At 39.9% G+C, this 26,712-nt stretch overlaps 1 protein-coding gene and 1 long non-coding RNA gene across 5 annotated transcripts in view; one reads left to right on the plus strand and one right to left on the minus strand.

Annotated features, from left to right (window-relative positions):
- The window catches only part of LOC139710754 (single-stranded DNA-binding protein 3-like), a 176,146-nt gene that overhangs the window by 94,751 nt on the left and 54,683 nt on the right, over window positions 1-26,712 (plus strand). For all 4 annotated transcript variants that reach the window (XM_071622669.1, XM_071622670.1, XM_071622671.1 and 1 more), the window contains one exon: window positions 17,507-17,570. In XM_071622669.1, coding sequence (XP_071478770.1) covers window positions 17,507-17,570 — 64 coding nt within the window. The remainder of the gene's footprint in view (window positions 1-17,506; window positions 17,571-26,712) is intronic.
- On the minus strand, window positions 5,325-10,555 carry LOC139710753 (uncharacterized). The gene is made up of 3 exons (XR_011709476.1): window positions 10,328-10,555; window positions 9,087-9,248; window positions 5,325-5,409 (listed from the first exon to the last, which is right to left on the minus strand). It is a non-coding gene; the product is annotated as an uncharacterized lncRNA (long non-coding RNA).

The following is a 26,712-nucleotide window of genomic DNA, read 5'->3' on the forward strand; positions in this document are numbered from 1 at the left end:
AGATAATTCATTGCTTGCTAACTGTTTACTCACAACATCAAAATGGCATGAAATTTCATTGTCATATTTGCATTGAATATTTTTTTTGATAGAAAAACAAATACTTGTAAGACAAGCAAACAAGCAAAATGTATACGTACATGAACCACCATGTTTATTATGTAGAATCAACTGGAAGATCGTATATTTACAAAACAACAACTAAACAAATACCCCTATCCAGTTTATGAAACTATTCTTTTCTTGCAAGAAGAAGTGATATATGGGATATGTCTTTTGATATGTAAACATTGATATGTAAACATTGATATGTAAACAGTAGATAATTCAGTCTGAAATATGGAACCCTAAATATCTCTCTGAGTAAATTCATGGAAATTCGATGGGTCTGTTTTAATGATGTCTTAAATGTATTGTTATTATTATCATTATTATTATTATTATTATTATTATTATTATTATTATTATTATTATTATTATTATTATTATTATTATTATTATTATTATTATTATTGTAATTATCTTCTGTTTTTTCCTTCAAATTTGCCAGTGTGGACTTGTGGTTGCAATGGAGTATTGAAGAAATATGTACTGAAAAATTCATGACATGATGTCTATTAACCTGGACCCCATTACAAAGTATGACTGCTGTGAGAATGTGAAGGTATTTTAGGAAGATGTATAACTGTGCAAGACATTACGTGAATACAAAATTGCTCGTAAAACAAACTTTTCCACATCGTTGATGGAGTGTTGCAAATTAATATACCACCTTGAAGCCAGTCTCTTCTTCATTCTTATTTATATGGTTAGCTTTAGAATGAAATATTCTCTGCCCACTGTATATTTCTTGGTATTTTTTTGTGTGTGCAAATCTTGTGAGTTGACTGGCATTTACAAATTTTGCTGTGTTCAGCTGATGTTTGTGAAATTAAACATATACGAAAATACTGCCCAGTGTAAAGTAATTGTTCTCTCTTGTCTCTGAGAAGATGGATTGCTAACTTTCTTTCTGAAAAGGGATAATAATTTTCATTCCAGCAATGGGTTTCTAGATGGCAGATTCAACCACTTGCAAAATTGTCTTACAAGTCCAAGTTCATGAAATATATAATCCAATGCATATGCAGGGCTGGACAATAACTTTCTTCTCTAGGCCACTAAGATCAATGAATTTGTGGCCCAAAATTAAAGGTATACAAAGTTTAATTTAAATTTTAGCTGTCCAAACGGGCCACCAAAAGATAACCATTTTTAAAGTTTGGTGGCCCAACTTTTTTTTTTTTTTTTTTTTTTTTTTTTTTTTAAGTGGCCTCAGGCCGCCAAGCCACAGCTCATGTCAAACCCTGGCATATGACACATACAGTTTATCTGCAGACTAGAAAAAAGTTTGACTGAAAGCCTCAGTGTGTTTTGAATCTTGGGAAGGCTGGGGATGATGAACAGGCCTTTTTCACAGAAACCTGCGCCGCTTTCATTTGATTTGAGCAAAACATTCTGGAATTGAACTAATGATAGTCCATGTGTACAGGTAGCGGGCAGTGGCATGCTGCCCTCTTGTGACAGAATCTGGCCAGTATGAGGCAGGCAGTGGCCTGCTGCATATTAGGTGTGTTATTCTTGCAAGTGCTCATTTAGATGAGAAATATTACCTGCAATTTAAAGGAAAACAACTAGCCTTAATTAGGTAACAAAACCATGAAGATAGAGATGAGCCTGGATTTCTTCCCTGCTTACAGGAGACATATAGCATTAAGGAGAGATATCCACCCATAGTGTATATCAGCTTGTCCCCCAGGAATTGTACTGTATCATGGGATTGTGTGGAAGACCTTAGCACTTCTTCATTTTCTCAGCAATTAATTTCTCTATTAAGTTGACATGTTTTGTTACTTCTACCCATTATTTATTAATACTTAAGTTTTGGAGAAGGGGGGGGGGGGACTGGGAGAAGATGTTAAAGTATGGAATATATTACTGGTATACCTTTTGTAGATGACCTATTGGAGTGGTATTATGGGACGCATCATAGGTTGCAAGATTTTTCTTTTTGTGAGGGGAGGGGGTGATGGACGGTCTGTTAATTAACCCTTTCTGTACCAGACACTTTGGACGGGGTGCACCATGCTATAGGGTTTTCTGTGCTGACAGGCACTCAAACCACATAGAGGGTTACAGTAAACGGCATATTTATATTTCAAGAGGTTTTTGTTTTGGTGAGTTTTGTGAATTTTGCGAGTTGGGTGCTAGGCGCAAATTTAAAAACACATGAAAATATCAACTCAGATCCTTATATACATGAGACATGCAAGCATACATTTCTCCCTTTAATACTGTTTTCTGCTATCATGAATTAACCAGCTAGGTCTCATGTGTGGCATATACAGTAAATCAAAGAAATTCAAGTACATACCGTAGACGAGACTGAAGGAATGCCTGTTGCATGGCTAAGCCTGTTGTATCTTGCATTTGAGGCAAAGCGATCCTGGACTGATTAAAACAAACAAAAGAGAACAGCATAAGACATTGGAGGTTGATGCCAATCAGTTCACTCTGTGCATAGGCTGCATTGAATTTCATGTAATATAAATGCTGGAGTTGGATGTACATCAGCGGCTTGCAGACAGAGCAAAGACTTATTTTCATGATAGCTGAAAAACAGCGTTTAACAATTAAAATTTAGCCAAAAATTCCCTGTGGTCTCACAATACAGACCATGAGAGCAAAGAGAAATTCACCAATATGTACTTGAAAGCATATGGATACCTAAACTGACTCTTTAATACACTCTGCAAAGAAAACATTGCACTAGTGCTTTCAAGATTTATTCTAAGCCAATGCCATTAACAAATTCATCAAATGCACTTACAACTGGTTAAAAATATATAAGCATGGTCATTAAGATCATCAAATCAATCATCCTTTCATAATTCTTTAACTTTCTGGTTGAGTTGCCATCTATGAATGGAGACTAATTTCATTTGGCAATGAGGCATTTTATGAGGCATGACTTACTCTATATGCCTGTGAATTATGTGCTTAGAATGACATTCATTTCATGCTATCAAAGAAGAAGATATACACATATATCCTTGATATTTAGAATGCAAGTGATCATTTGGTGGAAAGTAGTGCCTATATATTTGTTTTATTTCCCAACTAATGAGAGACTGTTAAAGTAATCTTTCTCGTAACTTGTTGGTATAATTGTGCATTAGATAAATCGCTGCTATGGGCAGTACAGATAGGAAAAATATGAAATCGGCCATTAATCAATGTGACTGTCTGAGCTTTACAATCAAATGTCTTTCTTTTGTTTTGTTTTTGCTACTGTTTAGCCAGGACGAAACCTGCAACTGGCTCTTGGTGATAGAGATATTCGTGATCAAAATGTTGGTCATTGATAATCCGCTGCTGAGAGAGAGAGAGAGAGTACAAGTGTACATTCCAGGCTGTGCTAGGGAGTCATATAAATATTGTCTATGATATGCCCAATTGACACACTTGTGAGAAAAAGAATGAGGCTGGGACAAGACTACCACCGTAAATTATAAAGAGAAAATGCAAACAAATCGACCCCCCCCCCCAAAAAAAAAAAAAAAAAGTAAAGGAGAGGTGCTACTTAGACACAAGCTTTATTGTAATAGAGGAGTATAAAGTTCAATGCACACTGACTGCACTCATGTAATTGAAAGTACTTGTTGCTGTATAGATTTTAAGGAAATATTCAAAGAGGTGCTTTGTTTTAAAATTCATGGATTCAGGTTCTCGATCGTCCTACTTACCTGACGGGACAGGATACACTCAAATACCCAAAGAAATCCAAAACATGGGTTTAAACCTTTCACTCATAAATGTCATGTTAATGGTGAAAAAACAACTGCGATGAGAACCCTGGTTGATTTTTAATCTTAAGTGAGGCGATAAAGTAGGAGGGAATAGTCGGTGAAGAATGATGGAAAGTGTGGGGCATGTCATTTTGTTACTCTCTCAACTTCCACAAAACTGCAAATAGTGTATACACTTGTGCTACCTTCCTATACAGATGTTGAGCAAAGAGACAGATGGCCATTAATTTTCGAGCACATCCCCGTGAGATTTCGTTGGAAAGATCCAAGGGTTATTCTTCAAGCCCCTTGTCAGCTGAGCAAATTAATTGCATCAGCTGCAAAATATTGCTTTTATAGTCTCCCCGTAGATGGTATATTTGTCATGTGGAGATCCAAACAGTAAGCGTTCACTGCTGACGTTTTAATTGCTTTTGACCAAGGCAGTCTCAGCATTACGCCTTTAAACGGTCACCCCTGGCTACATGCATGAGCCATCAAAAACAGCATTGTACAAGTTTAGATGTGTGTAGAGTTTTAGACAATCACGGGAGGATGATGTTAGAACAAATGATAGGCTGGAAAGAGAATGAAGAGAAAGAAACTAGAGAGATAGATTAAAGGGATAGGCTGGAAAGACAATGAACAAAAAGAAACTAGAGATGGATTGAAGGGATGGTATAGTTTGGTTGAAATGGATTTCAGGTTTTTTTTTTAAGATAATGAGAAACCTCTTACGAAGTATGAAAGAGCATATAATTCTAAAGAATTCTGAGAGTTTTTTTTTCTCATGAAAATCACTTTTGAAATGGCAGAGATATCCAGAAACAAAGTGATCCTAATAAAAGATGGGTCCCACCTTTTATTAGGACCGTTTTGTTTTTCAGCCATTTCAAAACCGATTTTCATGTCATAAACTTTTATTTCCTTTTGGAAATTTATGCTCTTTCATATTTCACGAGTAGTTTCCCACTGCCTTACCCCACCCCCCAAAAAACAAAACAAAACAAAACAAAACCCTGGAGCCCCATCTCAACCAAAACAACACCATCTCTTTTAAAGTACAGATATTGCAAGAGAGAGATAAAGGAAGAGAAAGAGGGAGAGAGAGAGGGAGAGAGAGGGTAAAATTAAGAGAAGAAATCTGATTTTCTAAAATATGGACTTTGTACAGAGTGTTTTCTTCATATGGACTTTAATTGCACATTTAAAGTCTTGTAAATTTAACATGATTTAGTTTACAAAGAAAATTTACAAATTTTAAGCCATTTTTTCCTTCATTGCATTTTCCTCAAGAAGTCTGCACAGTTGGCTTCAAAGTGAGTTGCCCCATTCAGCAAATGCATTGCAAAAGTTTCGAGAAGAAATTTTTGATGCGATTTCTGTTGATGCCAGCTTTTATCACAGATACATCACAATAGATTTGTGGTGATCCTGTAACACTTGCCCAAGATATGAGATGCATACATTAATGGGCACGACGAAAACTTACCATCTAAAGAAGAAAATTCCAAGGAACGTGGTCACATCCTGAGCTAAACAGAGTGGCAGTTCGATTTGCAGTATGAGCTGGTATGCTCTCCTATAAACAATGCAAAATATAAGAGAAATTTCTTGGAAATTAAAAAGAATTTTTAGTTTCCAGCAAATATTTGTGGTGCATCATACCTGAGTATTTTGGGGTTATGACGGTGACTGACGCATCTTTTCTGTCCAGACTTCCGTTCGGGCAGAGATTGAAAAATTGAGGTTGACTGTGTGTCTTCCCCTCACGGGCGATATTTCATCAAATGAAGCCAAGCAGCCTTCACATTACGAACATGGTCAATAGACGTTTAATCACGAACGAGAGCCAAATGTGGCGTGACAGATGTTTAGGACTGATGCCTAGTGAAAGTTATTGGCCCTGCTTTTTTTTTTTTCTTTTTTATCCTCCTTTAGCCGTGCATGTATGCACATTGGACCACATCGTTCCAATATTGATCACAACCGTGGCATATCCAAAGTGCTTCTGACAGCAGATTTTGATTGGAATGAGTCGCCTTTTCAGATATGATTAAAAAGAGACCAATGGGGGGGGGGGGGGAGAACCAACAACAGGGGACATGATTTCATCATACAGCCGCCTTGTCAGGTGCACACATGGTGGAAATGAAATTGGTTATTGATGTTGAATAGAGCAATGTTATTATTTCTCAAGATGTGTGCTTAGTTAGTGTAGATGTGCAGAAGAATCTTCGCCCAAAATATCTGCCTATACTTCATAACTCGTTGCATATCGTGCCCAAGAGAAGCACTGTTTTCACATGAAATCTATGTCAAGATGGCAATGTTATTGCGAATAGGTACAGACATCAATATTATTCTCGCTCTCCTTTGGTAGGAGCTTGAATATAAATGAATCAAATCCTAAACAAATCAGAGCGAATGACACTAGATTTGAAATAACAGCTACAGGTTTTATTCCCCTTCCGCTACAGTACCTGTATTAAATGATTGTATCAGCTTACAAGTGAATGGGAAAGGTGTTGGGAAGTTGTAAAACAGAATGGAGGAAAAGAAGTAAATTAGAATTAGGTAACATTTGATGAGACAATGAATGCAAAATTTCATATCGTGAGTCAAGTGTCAAGATATAACAAGAAATGTTCAATATTCCTAGCCGTGCCTTTACATACAAATCCAGAAAAGACACAGATTTTCTGTGTCTTAGTCCCAAAATGATGGAATTAAAGCATGCTGTGTATGTAATACCGTAAAGGAAAATAGCAGCAATATTAATACAATTTTACATTAAACTTAGTTTCTGTGATTAATAATGTTTAATACACACCTACACTGTACATCGATTCTGATATTCCTTTATGCATTTGGCAATTTGGGTTAGGATTTAGAAAGGAGACGGTTTATTTGATTTTGCTTCATTGATACTCGTCCATACAAATTAAGATTCATGGAACTTTTTGCAATTCCCCTGAGACATCAGGAGTGATTATCTCTCTTAAAATACTGGTGCATTACTGGAAAATGGACTGGAAGCAAGTACTTTGATATGTATGGTAAAAATGAATCCATGCAATTAACAGAATGATGAATTAAAATGTGAGCGGAGAAACTACTGGAGGTCAACTTGAAGAAATATGAGGGGATAATACTTCAGATGTTTATCATACCAAATTATAAGTGCGGTTTTACTACCGAGCGCAGTGAATCTAAGAGTCTTATCAGTGATCCTTACTAGTCCTCCCTTCTCACAAGACCCACTACTAGATAATCAGGTAGATTTTACTCTTGAGTGCAGTGAATTTAATATTCTTATCAGTGATCCCTGTTCTGTCCTATCTTCAGAGACCCTCTTTGATATTTATCTGGGCGTGTTTGTATATATATTCATCAAAATTGTCATATTCTCCATTTCAATTGGTATGGCATAATAATACTTCAAGGAATATATTTCAAGCTTCAGAGATATGTAAGATGTCATTATGCATAGATCTGTTTCCTTGGTCAATTTGATTGTGCTCTGCTGCCGTCACAGCGGGGTAGGTCGTCTACTTTGTCTGCCAGACAACATCAACATGTTGTCAGAGAGAATGGCTCCAAATTCTGATGGACTCGCCGGCTGTTAGGGGATCATTTATATCAATCGTCAGAAGTTTGGATCATAACATGTTTCGTACATGTATTCAGAGAGAGAAAAAGATGAAAGGAAAGGGGGTGGGGGGTGGGAGAAGAGGAGATATAGCAAGAATTGGGCACATAGAAAAGAGATGGGGGAGATGGGAGGGGAAATTATTATGTTTTAGTAATAACGTGGTATTACAGTAGTCTATTGCAGTGCTCCTACATGCACTTCATGCTCAAAAAGTTCTTGACATACTAGCAATGCATAGTTCTGTGCAATTTAATATTGTGGACCTTCTATCCTTTGGGTTTTTTTTGTAAGTCGGGGAAGGATCGATAGATCCACAGAAATCTTGGATAGGGCAGCCGCATTTGGCACGAATTAAATGGGTGCAGCTGATTTGATAGGCGGGTAATGGGAAATTGATTTGAGAGTTGGTCAGGATGATAAAAAAAGAATAGAATTTGATTGAAGCATATGGCCATTATTTGTAAGTGTACTTACCATCTCGAAGAGGGTGAATTATGGAGGATTGTAAATCTGATTGAAATGCCTAGATCTCCATCTCTTTGAGTCTATTTTGCCGGGTTTTGATTGGAGATGTGTAGAAGGATTTTGTTCTGTTTCGTTTTCGTTGTGGATCTAAGAGCATCGCAGGGCGAGATCTAGGCACTAGAATTATGGATTTCCCCCGAGCCCTTCAACTATAAAGTATTAGACTACTGCAGAATACTACACATGATCTCTTTAAGTGCCTAAAATTGTTGGTTAAGGGGAAAAAAAAGAGAAGAAGAAGATGTAGAGGAGGCGGAGAAATTCATCATTCTTTTAAATGTCATCTGCAACAATTTACATTCAAATAGGGGGAAGAATAGGAGGAATGAGAATGAGCGCAATTACGGTAGAGGGGAAATGACAATGGGCCGAGGATTATGCCATGGAGGGTAGACATATTTTGGTCTTGAAGACGTAGTACTGTAACATACTGTTGCCATTTGTAAAAATATGCAGTGTGCCTATGCGTGGACTTGAATTTGGGATTTCTGAGCACCAAGAAGGGGATGGAACGAGACAGGAAAGGGTTAGGTTGGGAGTTGATGGGTGAGTGGCAGGGGAGGGGGAGAGGGAGAGATGGGGGAGGTGAAGATCTGGCGTGTCGAGAATGCATTCATGCATCCGCTGAGCCATGGCAACCCGGTGACATCTCAATGTGACAACATAATCAAAACAGTGGGATATGGAGGCATGCATAATGTAGGAGGTGAAGGGAAGGGATGCGGGCAGGCAAACAGGTGCACGGATGCACAATCCTTGCCGTCATTGCTGGCGGGCAAGGAGTAAGGGGGGGGGGGGAGGGGGAGAGGGGTAATAAGGATGGACTCCGCCCGGAAGATGAGTGCTCATGATTGTGCCCCTGCCCTGCCTAATCTTCCTTGTATCTATCAATCAAGATACAGTGTAGTTGTAAAGCGTAATTGCCGGATCCGTTCTCCGGCAAGCACCACATCGACATTTTGGAGGAAAGGGAAGGGATGGGATAGGATTGGGGGGGGGGGGGGGTTAGAATCACGGGATGGAGACTGCTGAAATTTAGAGATGGCGTTCTCTGGAGGGCAGTAAATGTTTGTTCTTACCTTCAGGTCATTACTGGACCTTTTTGGTGTGCTTCATCCACGTCACTCACGCTAAGCTAAAGGAGGTAGTCTGTATTTCTCTTACTCGGGGGAGGCCCTCTTGAGTTGCAGCCAAAATTCTGTGTGGAGATTGAAGTCCGAGCCAAAATATATGGTGTACCTCTGTGTGTGAGAGTGAGAACAGAAAATGAAAGTGAGGATCCTGCCTTTTTCCCATGTGACACCAAAGCCATCTTCATTCTCTTTTAAACAAACATATTGTGCCTTAATCATTTTTGTTTCTTTTTTTGTTTTGTGCTGCATTGAAGAGTAACACAAACTGCGTGGGCACCACAAATTGCCCATTCACACGACACATACTGGAGATCCTCATTATTTTAAGTACCTACAAACTGTAACAAGTACCTCGTTATATCAGGTTTGTCATCATATCGGGGTACAAAAACAAATAGATTCAAAGAGTTGGGGACCCGCAAAAATGACTTTGCTATTAAAAAGGGTTTTGTTATATCCAACTGTATAACCAAGCCCCATTGTACAGTGTACCATCATCTTAAGCCACCATGAGCTTCGATCTCCCAATATCCACTCCTGCCTATCAAAGAAGAAGGTTGCCTCCATGAATGGGTACCTTTTAATGCAGTGCAGCCCTAGTTTGTAAATGGTCATAACTTAAGGGAGTTATGTATATGTAAAGGTAACTGATAGACAACAAAGGTTATCATTATTATCAGTAGAATGATGCAGCATGATTACAGGATAAGAGTCTATTCTGGTTGTCACTCTGAGGGGATAGTGAAACAGTTTGCTGTAAAGGATACCCCTCCCCATGATGATAGAAGTGATTGAAAAGGAACATTTGTAAGAGTTGATTTTCAGGGGTGATAATTCAGATGATGAAATGTGACATCTTTTGGTCCATTTCCTGATGATCAACCATATGCCAGCTGTTCATTGATACCACTTAAAAAAAGGTCCTTTAATTATTCTATTTTATCATTATTATTATTTTGTTGTTTACATTTTACCAGTAGCCTGCACCCCTTTGCTCTTTTTTGTTTCTCCTCCTTCTCCCCCCTTCCATCTGTAATGATTTTTCATCTCAGCTGCTGTCATTTGCAAAGTGGTTTTCATGAAATATGATGAAGCTACAACATTTAAACTCGAAATAGCCACGGGATGATAACAGAAAGTTGGGGGAACGCCAGGGGAGTGGATGACATGCACATTGGGGCTATTACCCTCAAGAATGGCTTCTTTAAGGTGGAGCGTGGGAGGGCAGCGTCCAGAAACACACAAACAACCAGAGTGGATGATGGCATGGGAGGAGGAGGCGCAGAGGCCACCCCCTCCATCCGTCCGGAGCCTTGTAGCACCTCCCGCACTCCTCGTCTTCGCAGTCGGTGAATGCAATTAGAGCGGAGCGGTGAGGGACGCCTTGCAGTCAATCATGGTAGGGCGTATGCCATCCCTGTCTGTTGCTCAAAAATATAAACAATGGAGAGGTTTATAGGAGTGCATTACTGGGCTTCACATCTGTATGGATTTCAAATTGTGCCCTTCCTGTGGTGAGATGTTTAACTGCATTCCCCCAAAACCATACAACTAATAACCCCTCATGATGGAAGGGGGGGGGGGGGGAAATGTGAAATTGATACATACAAATCTAGTGAGCTGCAATACACCCCATGATATATTTTGCCAGGCTTGTTTTTTGTGAGTTTAGAGACTTGCTGTTTTGAAATTTACTTCTGGCAAAATACACTGCCTTGTTTACAGATAAATGCAATGACAAGAGCTGCAAATGGAGGTCATTGTAAAGTTTTGTAATTTTGCCACTATGGTTTGTGTTCACAAAGATACTCACAGAATAGTCTTTCAGTACTGATTAGCAAAATATTATATGTTCAAAATACATGGGGCATACAGTAAGTAACTTGTAAGAAAGCTGCTGTAATTGATAAATACCTCTTGGCATTATGGTATATGAAACTAGGTGGGAGATGAGCGAATGATCAGAAAACAATGGAGGAACTTTGTATAACTTACGTCTCTGTTGTCCGGGAGATGAATCATGTAATTTTGAACAATTTCTACAGTGATTATGAATGCAATTTTTGCTTTAGGATGACAGTTATGCTGCAATGACGCAACCTGAAAAGCTGTGACTGACTAAGTACTGCACAGAGTGACCTGTGTCTAGATAGAACTCTGGAGTGTTTCGTTATGATGATGATGATGATGATGATGATCCAGTTTGACTCCGAGCACCACAATCATTACTTCAGTATGGAATGAGATCAGATTGAAAAGGGGGAATTTGATAACCCATCAAACATTGTGGGCTGAGAAAAATTCTATTAGTGACCGAGTCATTTCCAAAGATAAGTGAAAGTGAAGATGGGCAGTGGACACATCTTAGTTGTATTTTAGAGTGATATCAACCAAAGGTCATATGAGAAGAACATGCTTTTGAGCTCTGCTCATATCCGGTAATGGTCGGCACCGAAGAGGCGTATAAACTTTCCTCTCCGATTACGGGGGTTGATCATGTGACCGGCTGCTAATATGCAATATTAGGGTCCGTGACTGAAACCAATTTCAGTGAGACAGGCAACATTGATCATGTGAGCTGGTGCTAGGCGATGGTCGGGCAGACAAATTAAACTGTCAGAGAGGTGAGTTGCATTGGGCAAGCCTCGGTAGAGGCTACGAAGAAAGGAAAAGAAAAAAAAACCAAAGGCAGTACCGGCCTCATTCCTTCAAAACATGGCAGAGACATTCTCCGGCCGAGTCGTGATTGATACCTACACGTTTTCCCGTTCGAGCCGTGTACTCCTGGATAGTGACAGATGCTGAGGAAATGTATCGTCTGAGGTGACTCTCTGGTCCCGTAAAGCCTGTTTGAAACAGTGGATAAATGAACAAAATGCATAGATGAACGAGTGAATGAATGAATTCAGTCACAAATAAATCATCTATCTAGGAAAGAATTTCAAAATTTTCAGCAATTCCAGGTATGAACTAAATCTTCTTATCTGCAAATTCCTCTGAAAATCTGCACATCCTGGACAGCTCTTAGTTGATGAATAATACATGCTATTAAAGAAATTTGATTGAGTGTACAGTGCATAATCATATATTGTGATTTGTATTTGCAGTATATGGAAACAGAAATGTTAAGCCATCTTGGCATCAGCACCACACATTGTTTAAGTAAATACTATGGAAGCATAAACTTCTGAGAAAATGAAACGAAGAGAAACTGCAATAAGAGGCTGGAAGGATGCATCACCGTGGTAACCACTCAAAGAAAAAAAAGGAACAAATGATGAAAACAGTTAGTACTTGGGCATTAGCGATCCATGGGCTGGATGAAGGATACGGAGTCACCGTTAAGGGGAGCAGGTTAGAATAATGAGTAGACTCGTGCTGGAAACGGATACCTCTCGCAAAGAGGAGAGAGCAGGACAAAAGGGGGGGAATACCGTGCGCGGAGGGGAAAAGTAAATCTAACCCCATTGCTGCGGATCGAATTTGCTTGAGATTGCAATCAATCAGAACCGGCAAATAATTGAAGTGGGGAGTTATTTGATTAAGCTAACCATTATTGATGGAAGAAAATGAGGCACACGTTTCAAGTTCCATTGCGATCTCCAACCCCACCCCTCCCCCCTTTCCCTTCCAATCCTCAGTCTGTCCTTCCTGGGTCTTGTATATTTAGCATTCTGTACCGCACAAATATATAAGTATATTATTATGAGATCTGCCCCAATAACTGATTTCCAGTAAAACTGATCAAAAAAGAAAGAAAAATTGAGACTTTTCCAACATTCCTAGCATATTATTGCATGTTTATTATTGTACTCAAGACATTTTGGTGACAACGCTGTTGTTATGCTGCTAATTCCCATTTTGGAGCTTACACTGTAACTTCTACTCCCTTTAGATTTGCCTGCTTGCTCTAAAGCACTCGAGTTTCATCATTTTGCAAGGAGCATCAGGCTAAATGAAAATTGCTAAATTATTACTCGATTAATATCGAACAAAAAGAAAGTGTTTTAGATAAGTATATTATGAATAAAAATAGGCTGAGCAGTTTGAAATTATCACATCTGCACATTGTGCTCAATGCCATTTGGTTTTCTTTCACACACACACACAAAGAAATCTTTGACTGATGATTTTAGAGTATTAGAACATGCAGAGATGATTGTCCTAGAATTGAAGGAGAGTGCAGTGTATGGGTTAGCTTCTAGCTAGAGCTTCATACAGCAACATGTGCAAACCTGGCATACTGTAAGCTGTTACTGTCGCTGAAATACAGATATAGATATATATATATTTTTTGCAAATGGGGAGTTCACAGACATTTTCGTGAGATGTTGTTTTCCAAATTGACACCGAGGCTAGCATAAGTGAAATATTATCCTTGACATTTTCGTGTGTTCTTAAATTTGCGGTTCAACAGTAATTTGCAAAATTTGTGAAAATGAAACCTTCACGAAAACAACAGCTTACACAGTAACTCAGGTTGTTGCAAATAAACATATTATGTATGAAGAGAAGTGCATGCAGTCATCCCAATAGTTAGGCAATTGTTTTGCCAAATGGAGTGGTATTTTGTCTGCTTTGCCAGTAAAGGGACTTTTATTTTGATTTGATTTGATTTATTTTCTCCTCTTTTTTCTCCTCTTTCCCTTGGTTATCTTTAAATCATAAAGCTTTTGAATAATGCATCCTCTTATTACCTTGGCAAAGATCGATCAGTGAGCTGCTCTGTCAGTAGTGCATTTCACCAGCACCTTGGGGAATCGTTCCAATTTTGGCCAAGCCCCCCTCCCTCCCCCCTTCCCCCATATTCTCGTCTCTGGGAGTGAAAACTTTAAGACGACGGGATTGAGAAACTCGTATTCAAGGCAGTGCATTTTAGGAGATAATCATGCTGGAGATGCATGACCGTCGATTACCGGCACATTTCTTTTTTTTCTTCTTCTTTTCTTTCTTGTTTTTTTTTTTTTTTTTTTGCATCCCGGCAGACTGTGGCAGGATATTTGAATGGCCCGTTTTCCTATTTGTCCGGACATGATAAAGGAGGTTCCATTTCACAGTGTATCCATTCAGCATCAATCATTAGTGTAGCTTTGCAGCTTTTGAGCCTTTGAGCTGTTGTAGCTCCCTTTTGGTGTCTGCATTTTTTTTTCTTTTGATATGTTTGTGTGTGTGTGTGTGTGTGTGTGTGTGTGTGTGTGTGTGTGTGTGCGTGTCTGTGTGTGTACTCTCTTTTGTGGTACATCATTAAGGCTTCAGAGAAGAAAAGTGAGTTGCTCTTTAGGAGAGATATTGTTAGCCCTTTTAGGGAAGAGATGAATCATCACCCTTTCTTCACATTTTCAAAGTCACAGAAAGTGTTTTGAGAAGGTGGATCTTAAACTTTTTTTTTTTTTTTTCAGAACCCAATATGCAATAAAGATTTATCTTGACATGAATATGTACATTATTCGATGGAGAGATATATGGATAAATAGATATATCGATGGACAGATATATGGATAGTTAGATATATTAGACAGCTATATGAATATATAGAGAAAAGAATGAGATCAACACAGACAGAAACACTTACAAACATATAAATGAGCATATATATTTACACAGATATAGTCATTTGGATAGCAGACTTTAACTCTAAGAGTTACCCAAAAATGCGTACGGTATATAATGTCGGTATGCCACTTTTGCAAGTTAGGGTATAAGGGAAGGAGGAGAGTTTCTATTGTAGCAAAAAGTTTGAGTTGACATAAAGTCACGTGGGGGATGAGTGTCGCTTGCAATTCACCTGCAACTGATCACGTGACCACTTGCTCTGTCACTCTCAAGAGCAGCATATCTATACACAATGTCAATGGGATTTGAGGATGGAGGTCCTGCAAGGGTTAGTGAATGGGAGGGGTGAGGTTTTCTGCTGAGGGAGCCCATCCCCACAATCTTTCTCTTTTTTTGGGGGGGGGGGGAGCTGAGATGAAACTTCGTTTACAACGTACTCTTGTACAACAAGTGTCTTCCAGGATGCTTTGACAGCAGTGTATACACCATGCAGAGTGCACTATTAGGAGATGACTCTCATCAGCCAATCATTTCTCTAGGGTCTGGAGGTTTGGTATAAGCCAGGGATTGGGGGGGGGGGGGGGGGGGCTTCAAGCCAGCATGGAGCACCTCACAGCAATTGAAAGCGAATCATATATTGATTTGATTGCAATCTTGCTTTGCCAGTCTCGAGCCAAAAAGTTTCCTCCGTTGTGCAACTAGAATGTTTTGAAAGATATTAGAAAAAGACAAACAAACCTAGAATACATTTTCAAGGCCATTTGCCATAACCAACCTTTTTTGTCAAAAGGTTTAAGTGTTTCAACTGATCACTATAGAGCTCAAGGTATTTGTAGAGAGCGGGCTATGTAGAGAATATGCCAATTGATTTATTCAGGTATTCCAATGCACAAAGTTTCGTTTGCTACTTTTTTTTTTCTTTGTATCAAGCAAAAAAAGAAGAGAGAAAAAAAAACAGACAATTACAGCTTTGATCAATTACTGTGGAAGATGGGTAGTTATCGTAAGACAAAAGTTGTTTTTCTTGTGGGCTTTTCTTGTTGCAAAAAAAAAAAAAAAAAGCCTGTGCACCATACATATGTTTGTTGAAACTTACAGTGAGCTGGAGAGAGCTATTTAAAGGATTTCAAGTGAAATATATGAGCTTCTTATGTGGAAAGTAGATTAGGCCCTTCGGAGTATGCACCATTAGTAGTAATGGGAGAGCTGACTGCTAAGTGCCTTTTCGTGGTTCCAAATTATGGACAGACATAATATAGAAGGGCTGGAGATGGGTAAATTACCCAAGCTATTAAAGCAAAGCCATCAAAAGAGTTTGGGGCCATCAAGCATTATCATGCCAACATATTTCCCCCAACAATTCATATGGCAAAAAGAAAGAAAAAAAGAAAGAAAAAAACACTCACAAAAAAGCATAAGCAAAATATGTAGGGTGTAGATGATAGGAGAGATGGGGGATACCAGATATTAGATGCTGGATGCGGGGCTGAAATGGCTCTCCGCTAACGAACTGCCTTTGTGGATCAGCCTGATATTAGATTTGTCGAAATTGTGGGAGTTAATTCATGTAAAACATACAGTCTATTTCTCCCTTCCATGCAACATGTTCAACAGGATGGCCATAATGCCTCTTGTGTGTTACGAAAAAAAAAAAGAGAGTGGAAAATTCTGTGCAACCTGCATGTGAGTTTGTATTAAATGTTATAAAGTATACAGAAGGTCAGGTTTAGTCTTGGTTCACTCACATTTATCAGGAGTTTTCAGACAAATGGAACAAATTTGGACCTGTGTTGAGTTATAACGGTTGAGATTTTTGTACAAGAAATTTCACTAGATGTTTTAGCCTTGAGGTGTGTTGGTACAAATACAACCGTTGATGCCTTGCTTTTCTTTTTGTATCATACTTATTTGCATTTTTGGTCATGTTTCGTATTGAGTGCACTACAGTGCAACTTTCGAGGTACATATCTCCAAAGCTTACTTTTAGATTTTTTTTTTTCAGGTAATTTCAGGTATATTGCATTTAATGAAACATTAGATATATCTGGTATAAACTCGTCTGCAGTGAAATTGAGCAGCAGACTTTTGAATGAAGAGTTTGAGTAGTTATGTATGCGATTGCACGATGGGTAGTAAATTGGAAGTGCAGTTTACCAAGAGGTAATCGAGACTGACTATTGTAAAGCAAGAAATTTCACGAAATGTTTTTTTTTTTGCTAATAACAGCTGGTGGCTTTTTTTAGCAGCATGAAATTTTCATGAATTGTCACTGGCATTCAATGCATATAGTGCAGACAAGAACTTTCGCGTGCATTTCGATTTCGCGAATTTTGGATCTCACGTAATGCGCAAAACTAAAATACATGCAAAAATTTATGGTTTTACGGTAAATCAACTGAAATGCATCCACTTGCGTTGTGACATTGCTTTTCCCACAATGTGAATGTAGGGGCACAAGGGAGTGCTTTATACATTACGGTCCGTTACGCAAACTGTTAACGCCTTGTAGTGAATATACCAAAATGCTGGATCATCGTGCAGTGAAAGATTATTAAATTGTACAGACAAACGTGCATGTTGCTTGTGTGTGTGTGTGTGTACACGTGTACATACAGTGTGTTTTGCCGTGGGGACGTAATACATATTCATCTATGTAGAGTGATTAATCTGTTCAGGCAGGTGAAACACGATGTACCTGAAAATGTTGTTCATGCCTGTATGTATGTATATTTCATTGTTACTTCTAACATCATCTCTCCATTTCTCTCTCTCGCCCCCCCCCCCCTTACTCCCTCCCCCCCCCCCTTTTACAGCCCCCAGTAGGAGCACCCAATTCACAAGCCATGATGCAATCAATGGACCCATCCAGGCAGCCGGGTAAGAGGGTTGGTTTTTTTGTGTGTGTGTGCGTGTGTGTGTGTGTTTGTGTGTGTGTGTGTGTGTGTGTGTGTGTATGGTGTTTTTTTGTTTTTTTTTTATAATATTCCTTCTCCGTGTTGTTTTGTGTGTTTAATCTGAATATTTCGTCAGCCATCGGAAAGCACCTGCCTTCCTCTTCCTGACTAGAAATTTCTCCCGTCAGCTTGCTTGTGGGAGACTACCGGTATTAGCGAGAAAACAGAAAGAAGTGTATACTAAAATGTGAAAAGGAGAGAGAGGGAGAGGGAGAGAGGAACATTGCTGGAATTGGGCATGAAAAGAGAAATGGGTTTGCCTAGATTTCTTGCTAAGTGTGTGTGTGTGTGTGTGTGTGTGTGTGTATGTCTGTATGTGTGTAAGTGCATATGCGCATATGTTTGCACTGTGTATGTATGTTTTTTTTTTTTGTGTGTGTGTGTGTGTTTGGGTGCGTGCTTTATGCAGTCACTTGGAGCAGGAGTTTGCGGGATTGACAAGGCTTTTAGTGCAGGGCGGGGCTGTCTCATTTTTTAGTGCCTGTTGATTCGATAGCCCAAATAATCTCGTCCTGGGGACAAATGATTCATCCGTACCATACAGAAATGGACGACGGGGATATATCTACCTTCTTTCTTAGACTGAAATGGAATTCAGAATCGTATTTCTGTGAGGGGAAAAATAGGCACGGATTTTTTGGGGGGAAATGAGAGGAATGTAGAATGAAACTTATGGCATTGCGTAGTGTAGAAAAATTTGACAAACCTAAGCAGTTTTTGTCTTTGCTGTATCAGCATTTCAGCAAAATAAAGAAAAAAAACAAAACAAACAAGAATGGAATGTGCTACATCAAAAGACCAAGTATTTTTGCCTCTTGCTTTGTCTTTTTAATATCATTTAAAGGACAGAAGTCCTCACAAAATTGTTAAGTGCCTCTGTGCAAATTAGTTGCAGTTTATAATAAGCACAATATTGATCATATTTATGTGGCTAATTCCTTGAACATTGAAACGTGACACAATAGATGGCAACACTCGATGGTTTGGGGGCCCTGACATCATCCCCGGAATCTTTGATGAATGTTTGATGAAAATATCGCCAGCGCAGCAAGATGTGTGGATAAGGAATGATGTACAATGGGTGCTTGATTTAAGGAAGTGCGTGCCACAAGCCAGGATTAGGAGGTGTATTTGATTTAATTACGAGTGCAATATGGGATACTCAGTAGTATGATTTCAAACAAAGGAATCAAGATTCATCAGCTGTATTGCATGTGCTGTTAGCCGAGACTCTTGGGGTCGGGGAGTGAAGTTATGTACAGAAGCTGCCAATTTGAGCTGATCTGATCTGATCTACTCGCAGTGGAGACTTACCATCTTGGTGGGCCGCTGAGACGGGGCCCAGAAGCCCCCATGATGCAGATGAACGTTGCCACGGTGACCTCACGATGAGGTTAATATGCTGCAGCAAGTAGAGATGCTGGCATGGGAGGAGGAAGGGGGGGGGGGGAGGGGAGGATGTTGTAATGATGTGTGACTGCAAGGAGGGAAGTCCAGTCAGAGATGATCTCCTCTGCCATCAACCTCCTGTGATGAGACGCGGAGTTATCGATCCCCTCCCTCCATCTTATCTCCCGGCCGCCCCGTCATCCGTTGGTGCGCAGCCCGGTAGGACGGAGAGAACGCGGCAGAGAGAGATGCGCTGATAAATCGCTGTGCACCTGGATAAGTCGTCAGTGATCAAATGACACGGAGGGTGGAATTAGTGAAATATTAACTCTGATAAGTGTGGATTCACTTTTCACTACCAGTAGACAAAAGGACCCGATGTTTGTCTATCATATATGTAGTATCTGTTGTTGAAAGCACAGAATCGATCCATATTCACGACGGCTCTGTAACATGTATTTGGGTATTGAAAGACATATTAGTAGTTGATTGTATCATATCTCTTGATCTCTTAATCTCTCTCAGACAGCTCCCGTTTTGGAAATTTATTCTCCTCACAGATAATTTGTTATGTAAATTTGTGGATTTTTAAGAGTATTCCTCAACTATATGTAATGCTTATCTAAATGTGCTAACTTCTAGTGGGATAGCAGTGCCGGTGTGATTTGGGCTTGTTGCTTCCAGATTCATGTCAGCATAACCGAAAGTGGGTAGTCAGTGTTGAAGAAATATAAAGTCAACCTTGCCTAAGTCGAATCTATTTGGACTGTAGAAATAGCTTCGACTTAGAGAAAATATGACTTATGAGGGGTTAAAATCAATAGAATGTAAAGAGAAGAGGACTTGAAAAGACTTTTGACCTGGGCAATTATTCCCCTTATGTGACTGTACGTAGGCTTGCTGATCTCCAATGTACATCTTCCTGAATTGTCTAATTGTCTGGACAGACCGAGAAACAACAGCGAGACAAAATATCCCCAATGTGAGGAGATCTTCTGATGGGGGGTATTCTGACCTTGACATTAGTCCTTACCGTCCCATGCTGTTGGTTCATGGAGTCAGGATTCTACCCCCTTCCCCCCCCCCCAAAAAAAAAAGCAACCCCAAACCAAACAAACAAACATACAAACAAACAAACAAACAAACAAACAAACAAACAAACAAACAAACAAACAAACAAACAAACAAACAAACAAACAAACAAACAAACAAACAAACAAACAACAAACAAACGAACACAGAGCCTGGAGAAGAAGGTGAGAGAAATGCCAAGACGGGATGACCCAGAATGAATCCATCTTTGCGCTCGCTTGAACTCGAGCGTGTCACGCTCCATTTTAGGGAATTTCCCACCTCTGGAGCACTGAGAATAGAGCCCTCCCATCAGTCGTAGGCCAATAAATTGCTTAGATTTCTGCGGCCGAAAATGTGTCAGAACTGATGAACTGTTGACTCAGACTGAATGAGATTCGGCTTTTCTTCCTTTTTTTTTTTTTAGCGACACAGTGACCCACGTATCATATCTCAGATTACTAGCTGAAACAAAAAGGGAATGTCCCAAGGCAGTGGAAAAGTTTTTTTTTTTGTGTGTGTGTTGTTGTTGTTGTTGTTGTTGTTGTTTTTTTTTTTTTTTTTGGGGGGGGGGGAGGGGGGAACCTGGGAGGACATTAACAGAGATTGGCATTAGGTTAAAAGTCGAAGTTGGAATGAGTATTAGCTAGTGAAACAAGGGACATCAAGTACTCTCTTGGTAGGGTCCCTATCATGCGTTTACCAGGGACACCACGCAGCTGTGAGACTAATGCCTCCCCCGTTCGAATTCGCCCGAATCAGAATTTATTACATCACTCTCAAATGCCTGCCATTCCCGATGTGATTAATTTGAGGATATTAATTTCACATCAGGGAGTCTGGGCCTGTGTGTGTGTGTGTGTGTGTGTGTGTGTGTGTGTGTGTGTTAGTTTGTGTGTCAGTTTGTGTGTGGATGGATAGGCTGTAAAATGTCGCTACTCTGTGTGTGCCTGTGTATGTGAGGTGGAGCTTTGATTGATGTCTTGGCATTTACACCAGTATTAAAGGTAATATAGCGTCAAGCAGTGACCATATAAAAAAAAATTCTTCAAATTGGCCATGTACATATTGCATAATTCGACATTGCTATCCATGAGACATTCAAGTCTCAAATCTATTCTGTTGATGAATTATTATTATTATTTTTTTTTTTTTTTGGGGGGGGGGGGGTAACTGTTTTGAATTGACCCTGAGTTTTTGAATTGGCACAGGAATGTGTGCTGAATGTGTCTTTAGTAACACGTTCTGCTGTAGACATTTACAAACGTAGCTTGGCATTTGTCAAAAGGTTGAAAGTCAAAATGGTGTCACGAATTCATGTTGTGATACCGATGTGTTCTATATGAGTGAGGATTCAAATTTTTTCAATCATTCATATTTTTTTGTCCATTCGTTTCCTTTAATTAGACTTCAAGGTTTAAAAGGCATGCATTTTGCTGGGTGAGAAATAATGCAGAGTATTGTTGTCATCTTAGTATCTCATGTGGTTTGAGCGTAGCACATTTTGTTTTTCTTTCCATCTTATAATTATATATATATATATATATATATATATTAAATATGTCACAACATCCAGAAAGAATAAAGTGTTTGTTGTTGTTGTTGTTTTTTTTGTCAGATATGTGGAAAAGAACACATCGGGAGTAAGGTTTTTGTAGTGAAGGTGAATTGAGAGTACCTATTTCTTTCAGCATCTTATCCCATCCCAGTACATGGTGATGAGCTTGTTCTTCCAGCAAAACAAAACAGATGTCTGCTCTATTAAATGGGGTGGGGGGGGGGGGGGGGATGGGGAGAGGGGTGGTCTGGGCTTGGATGGAAACTGAGAAAAATGAGGAGGGAATGAAAAATGCAACAAGCCGTTCTGATTTACACACTGGTATCATGTTGTATGTTCGTTAGCCCGGCGGCCCCTCTCATTCTTCCCAGGCTCCTTATCAATGCGGCTATTCATGCGACACAACACGTCCACTTTGTAAATGGAGTAGGGCCTGGTGTCGTCAATCAAGAGTTGTATGTATGTGTGTGTGTGTGTGTGTGTGTGTGTGTGTGTACGTGCGTGTGTGTACTTGCGTGTGTGTGTGCGTGAGCCAGTTTTAGCTGTGAAAGAAGGAATGGTGTTGTTGTTGTTGTGTTTTTGTTTTTTTTCCGGGAGCGCTCTGGGAGAAAAGTATTGAGAACAGTGTGCACTCAAATATTTAAGGTTTGTGAAAAGAACATTTCTCAGAAGTGTTGATTTCACACATTTGCAGTGGGTAGTCTGAGATATAACTTACATCAATGGAGGCCATTTGTTACTTCAGCGAACTGGGACTGCAGATTGATAATATCAAATCGTAACTCAGAAGTGTGAAGCGTGCCTGGGATTATAAAACATTATCATGACATGACAGGTCACCCCTTCATGGAACTGAAGATTTTCCATTATACTCTTGCCTACAATGTATTTGATTATGAACCCTGTTATATCTTTACCCTTTTCATGAATTCAGTTGTTTGGATAATATCCACATTATTTGGTTGTAAAATGGGGGCAGGACCAGAGTAATCTGCATTGTTTCAATGCTGCTATTGTCTGCTTAATTCATGTTTCCACGTCACAAACCAGGCTTGGAGTTTGTGAACATACTGTAAGTTCCAAAATGATGCGGACGAACACAATTTTTTATAGAATTGTTCACATTATTATGCATATGATTGGGGGATGCATAATGTTAAAGGGGTATTATTCCACTCAGTCTGGTCTTTAAAAATCCTTTGATTGTGAGATTTTAAAATCAAGACTAATGGCTATTATTCCATCTGCTGAATTAGTGAATGTTTGCCTTAACAAATGGGAGGATTAGTTCTTTGCAAAATGTTCTTGCCCAGCCTAGGTACATTCCAACTCCTCTGGAGTGATAAACCGGTCCCAATAAGTACACCGAATCAGTTGTCCTCGTATGAAATTTTCCGTGTGAATGATACAGCTGTATCGCATTCCCCTTTCCACCCACAAGTTTTCGTCCGGTGGGGATGAATGCTCTTGAGTGTCCATGCACGACATGTAATATCTGCGTGATGCAAACTGAGCACGTCTCGTTTGCCGGGCAGGAGAGAAAAATGATCTTTTCATATTTGTAAGTGCTTCGAATATCTTGTGTTGTCCTTTCTCTCTGTAGGTGTAGCAGCTCTCATTCTTGATGCAATTTCTTCTAGTGTTTCTCTTTTTTTGCCCTGACTCCAGAGATTTGTAGCTAGTCGAGATCTCGTTTTGTTGGATTGATTGTTTTGGATGAGGAGGCATTTGACAGGGAGTGTGTTACAGGGATTTGATAGAGAGGGTTGTTGACAACAAAATACTCTGCATTCCTCAGGGCAGTTGTCACGGCGGCGCATGGAAATTGTCAAATTGATGGCGAACGTTGATAAATGGGCACACATGGATACATTTGTTTCTGTAGCCCTTCACGCTATTAAAGTAAACAGCGTTTTTTCTAGACTTCTCTTGTATGCCCAAAAATGAGGCTTGAATGCTAATTCTCAGGTTAACCTTTTATCTGCCATGATCATTCTAATTAGACCACCATACACAGTGCTCTACTCCCATGGTACATTGTGTGTTTAGAAATATGCCTTACAGTGGTTTTAATGCCTGTTGTATTTTGCAGATTTCATCATGCATATGATATGTGGCCATTAGTGGGATATTTTCCTCTCTAGTTTTATGCTGGACAAATAGGGAGTGATCATCTTACTGCTCACCAACCCCTTCGTTGCTTATGGCCTCCAAATTTGACTTATCACCGGGAAAATGTTAACCTCCGTGCTTTTCTTGGAACATGCAGGGTTAAAGTACATGGGGATGCCTCTCTTTCGATAGAACTTTGCCTCAGTCGTAGCATCATCAGTCCCTGATAAAGCCAATTATTCTCGCACATAACTAGGTCGGAGCCTAGGGAGGGGCGAGTGATGACAAAAGGGCAGATCAGAAGAAATGGGACGACAGATAGCCTCTAGTCCAAATCATCAGACAAAATGGCTTTAAAGACTCTGGGTTTTTGCACGAATCGGGAGATGCTAAGACAGAGAAGACACATTGGAAAAGACGACAACAACAAGAAAGATGTAGGCTGGGGGTTTGCTTACCCTGTCAGCGGATCTTCCAGTCGCTGATGTATGGGTGAGATTTGGAGCCGGTAGGAGGGGAAGAAGGAGTGGCCGGTAGTAGGTCTGCTGCTATGCTGTCACTGGAAGCCAAGGCCTAGCTGATATCCAGCAAGATCCCCCACGCACTCTACCATCATTGTTGCAGCCGCTGCCTTGCCGCTGGTATTTTGTTTTTCGAATGGTCACTTGGAGGCTTTAATAGCAGAATGATGACAGTGGATAGGCAGAGATGAATGACCGGCACTGGGGTTGGCTGCAGCTCCGCTGCAGAGGGTAGAGCAGGGGATATTTGGAAGTTTGTCATCCATGAAGGGCAAGGGAGAGGGGTAATGGGTGGGGCTAGGGGGGAGGGGGTAAAGGGATGGGAGGGGTATGATAGGTGGAAGGGAAACGATAACTAGGAAATAGTGTTGCCAGTCATGAGGGAGATGGGTGAGAGGGGAGATGTATAATGTTGGGGAGGGGGAAGGGATTTTTGGAAGGTGAGGGGGGAAGGGAGGATGATACCATATTAAAAGTTTGGATAGTTGGAAGTACATTGTTGGGCTGGTATTACAAGCAGCAGTCAATGTGCTTGAGATTACAAGAATAGCCATTGTTATTGCTGCACAAATGTCTTTCTACTGGATATTTCATTAAATTTACAGTTATGCAAGCAATGTGAAAAGAAAAAAGATAGCAAGATAAGAACAGTATCAAAACAATACAAAGGTTAAAAAAGAATATTGATGTAAATTGCCCTCAAATCACTCCCAATTGCTCTTTGGGCTTGAATTTCCCATCAAACATATCAACATTAACACATTAACAGACATCAAGATTTGCAATGCAATTTTTGCCTCACTCGCCAAGTATTAGTCCCAGGTATTGAATTACACAGAAGAAGCAGGTGCTATTTTTCCAACTTTTCCAGCAGGTTTCTAGTGCTGCCGGATAAAAACTGAAATAAATAATGACTGCATGTTAGTGAAAGTGAATTGGATTTCAGAACAGAAGTCTCATCAGTCATCAAAACTAATTGCAACAGCAGCGAGAAAGTTCAGTGAGCTGGGTGTATGTTGATATGAAGAGGTAGGCATGCCATCATACGGGAAATTGTACTCTGATTTGCCCTTTTAACATGGCAAAGAGGTTTGTGTTTATGTAGAAATCACATGTTGGTTTGGTAATGGGAGACAGTTTTTGCAAAAGCTGTGGCGTGGCCCGAAGATGAAGCAGTGTTTATGCCATCAGAAAGGCTGGTGAGACTTAACAAAATAAATCTGGCGATGGGAAATAAATCAAGTCGCTCCACGCAGGAGAAGCAGAGGTGGAAAAATGACAAGTTGCGCTGCGAAATGGGTTATTTTGTTAGCAATTTGTGTCTCGTCTCGGAAAGGGAGATTACCTCCCGGGATGATAGCACACGCCCTTGTGGAGGGGTTTGTTTGGGTGGTGAGACGGTAACCGGCTGCAGGGGATGTGAGGATTGTTTCAGGGGGAGATCTGAGACGGTGTTATGTGTATCTCATGCGGCGTTTGGGGTCGACAGCGAGTTTGTTGGGATTGAAACACCTAACGATGTGATGGGGGACGGAGGGACGATGGGATGTGCTTCGTGCTGAGTTGATCTTGCAGGGATATCACCACACGGAGTGCCTGTTTGGGTGTTGGAAGCCGTCAACATTGTGATCTTGAAAGCCTGTCAGCACAAACATACCCGATCCCACTGCTAAAAATTGCCAGGCGAGAGAAAGATTTGGATGTAACCTGTCCCAGTTGCATGGAACAAGACTTACACTCTTTTGATGTAGGAATTGAAAAATCTATGAATACTAACAGATAAATGTCAATCGAAACATACATCAGAGTTATGCAAGTAGCAAAGAGAGATAGTACAGCAAACCAACCAAATGCAAAAGAGGCAATTTTTCTTTTTTGGGGGAGGGGGTTGAAGATAAATTCAGGTATTGTCTTTTTTTTGGTAGAACTTTAAACAAGAAAGGAAATGAAAGGTTGTGGTTACCTGTTGGTAGTGCTTGGTAGTGCTTGGAAGGCATCAGCAGTTGAAGTGACCAGGGAGAACCGGTGAGGAAGACAGCTGTAGGTTATTGCACACAGGGACCAGTGTCTCTTATCTACCATTCATGGTCCATGGAATCTCGCTTTATAGCTCCTGCCAGAACACAACAAATATGATAGATGACAACAAACCAAGCCAAAACATGCTTATAAAACCAACAAAATACAGGTATGAACAGGCCTTCATCATCTGTGTGTGAACATATTGACATGTGCATTGTAGTTGCATGTTTGTAAATGCACATATATAATGATAATGCTAAATGTGTCCAATTTGTTTGTAGATGAGAATTGTCAATATTGACAAAGGAAAGTAGACAAGTCAGGTGAGGATGTAATCGGGCATTCATAGCACAATTCTACAACATAGCAATGTGTGGTTCCTATTGTGATGA

Source organism: Diadema antillarum, unplaced genomic scaffold (genome assembly GCF_040938485.1).
Source record: "Diadema antillarum isolate AM-2024a unplaced genomic scaffold, OU_Dant_1.0 seq00001559_RagTag, whole genome shotgun sequence".
Taxonomy (NCBI): domain Eukaryota; kingdom Metazoa; phylum Echinodermata; class Echinoidea; order Diadematoida; family Diadematidae; genus Diadema; species Diadema antillarum.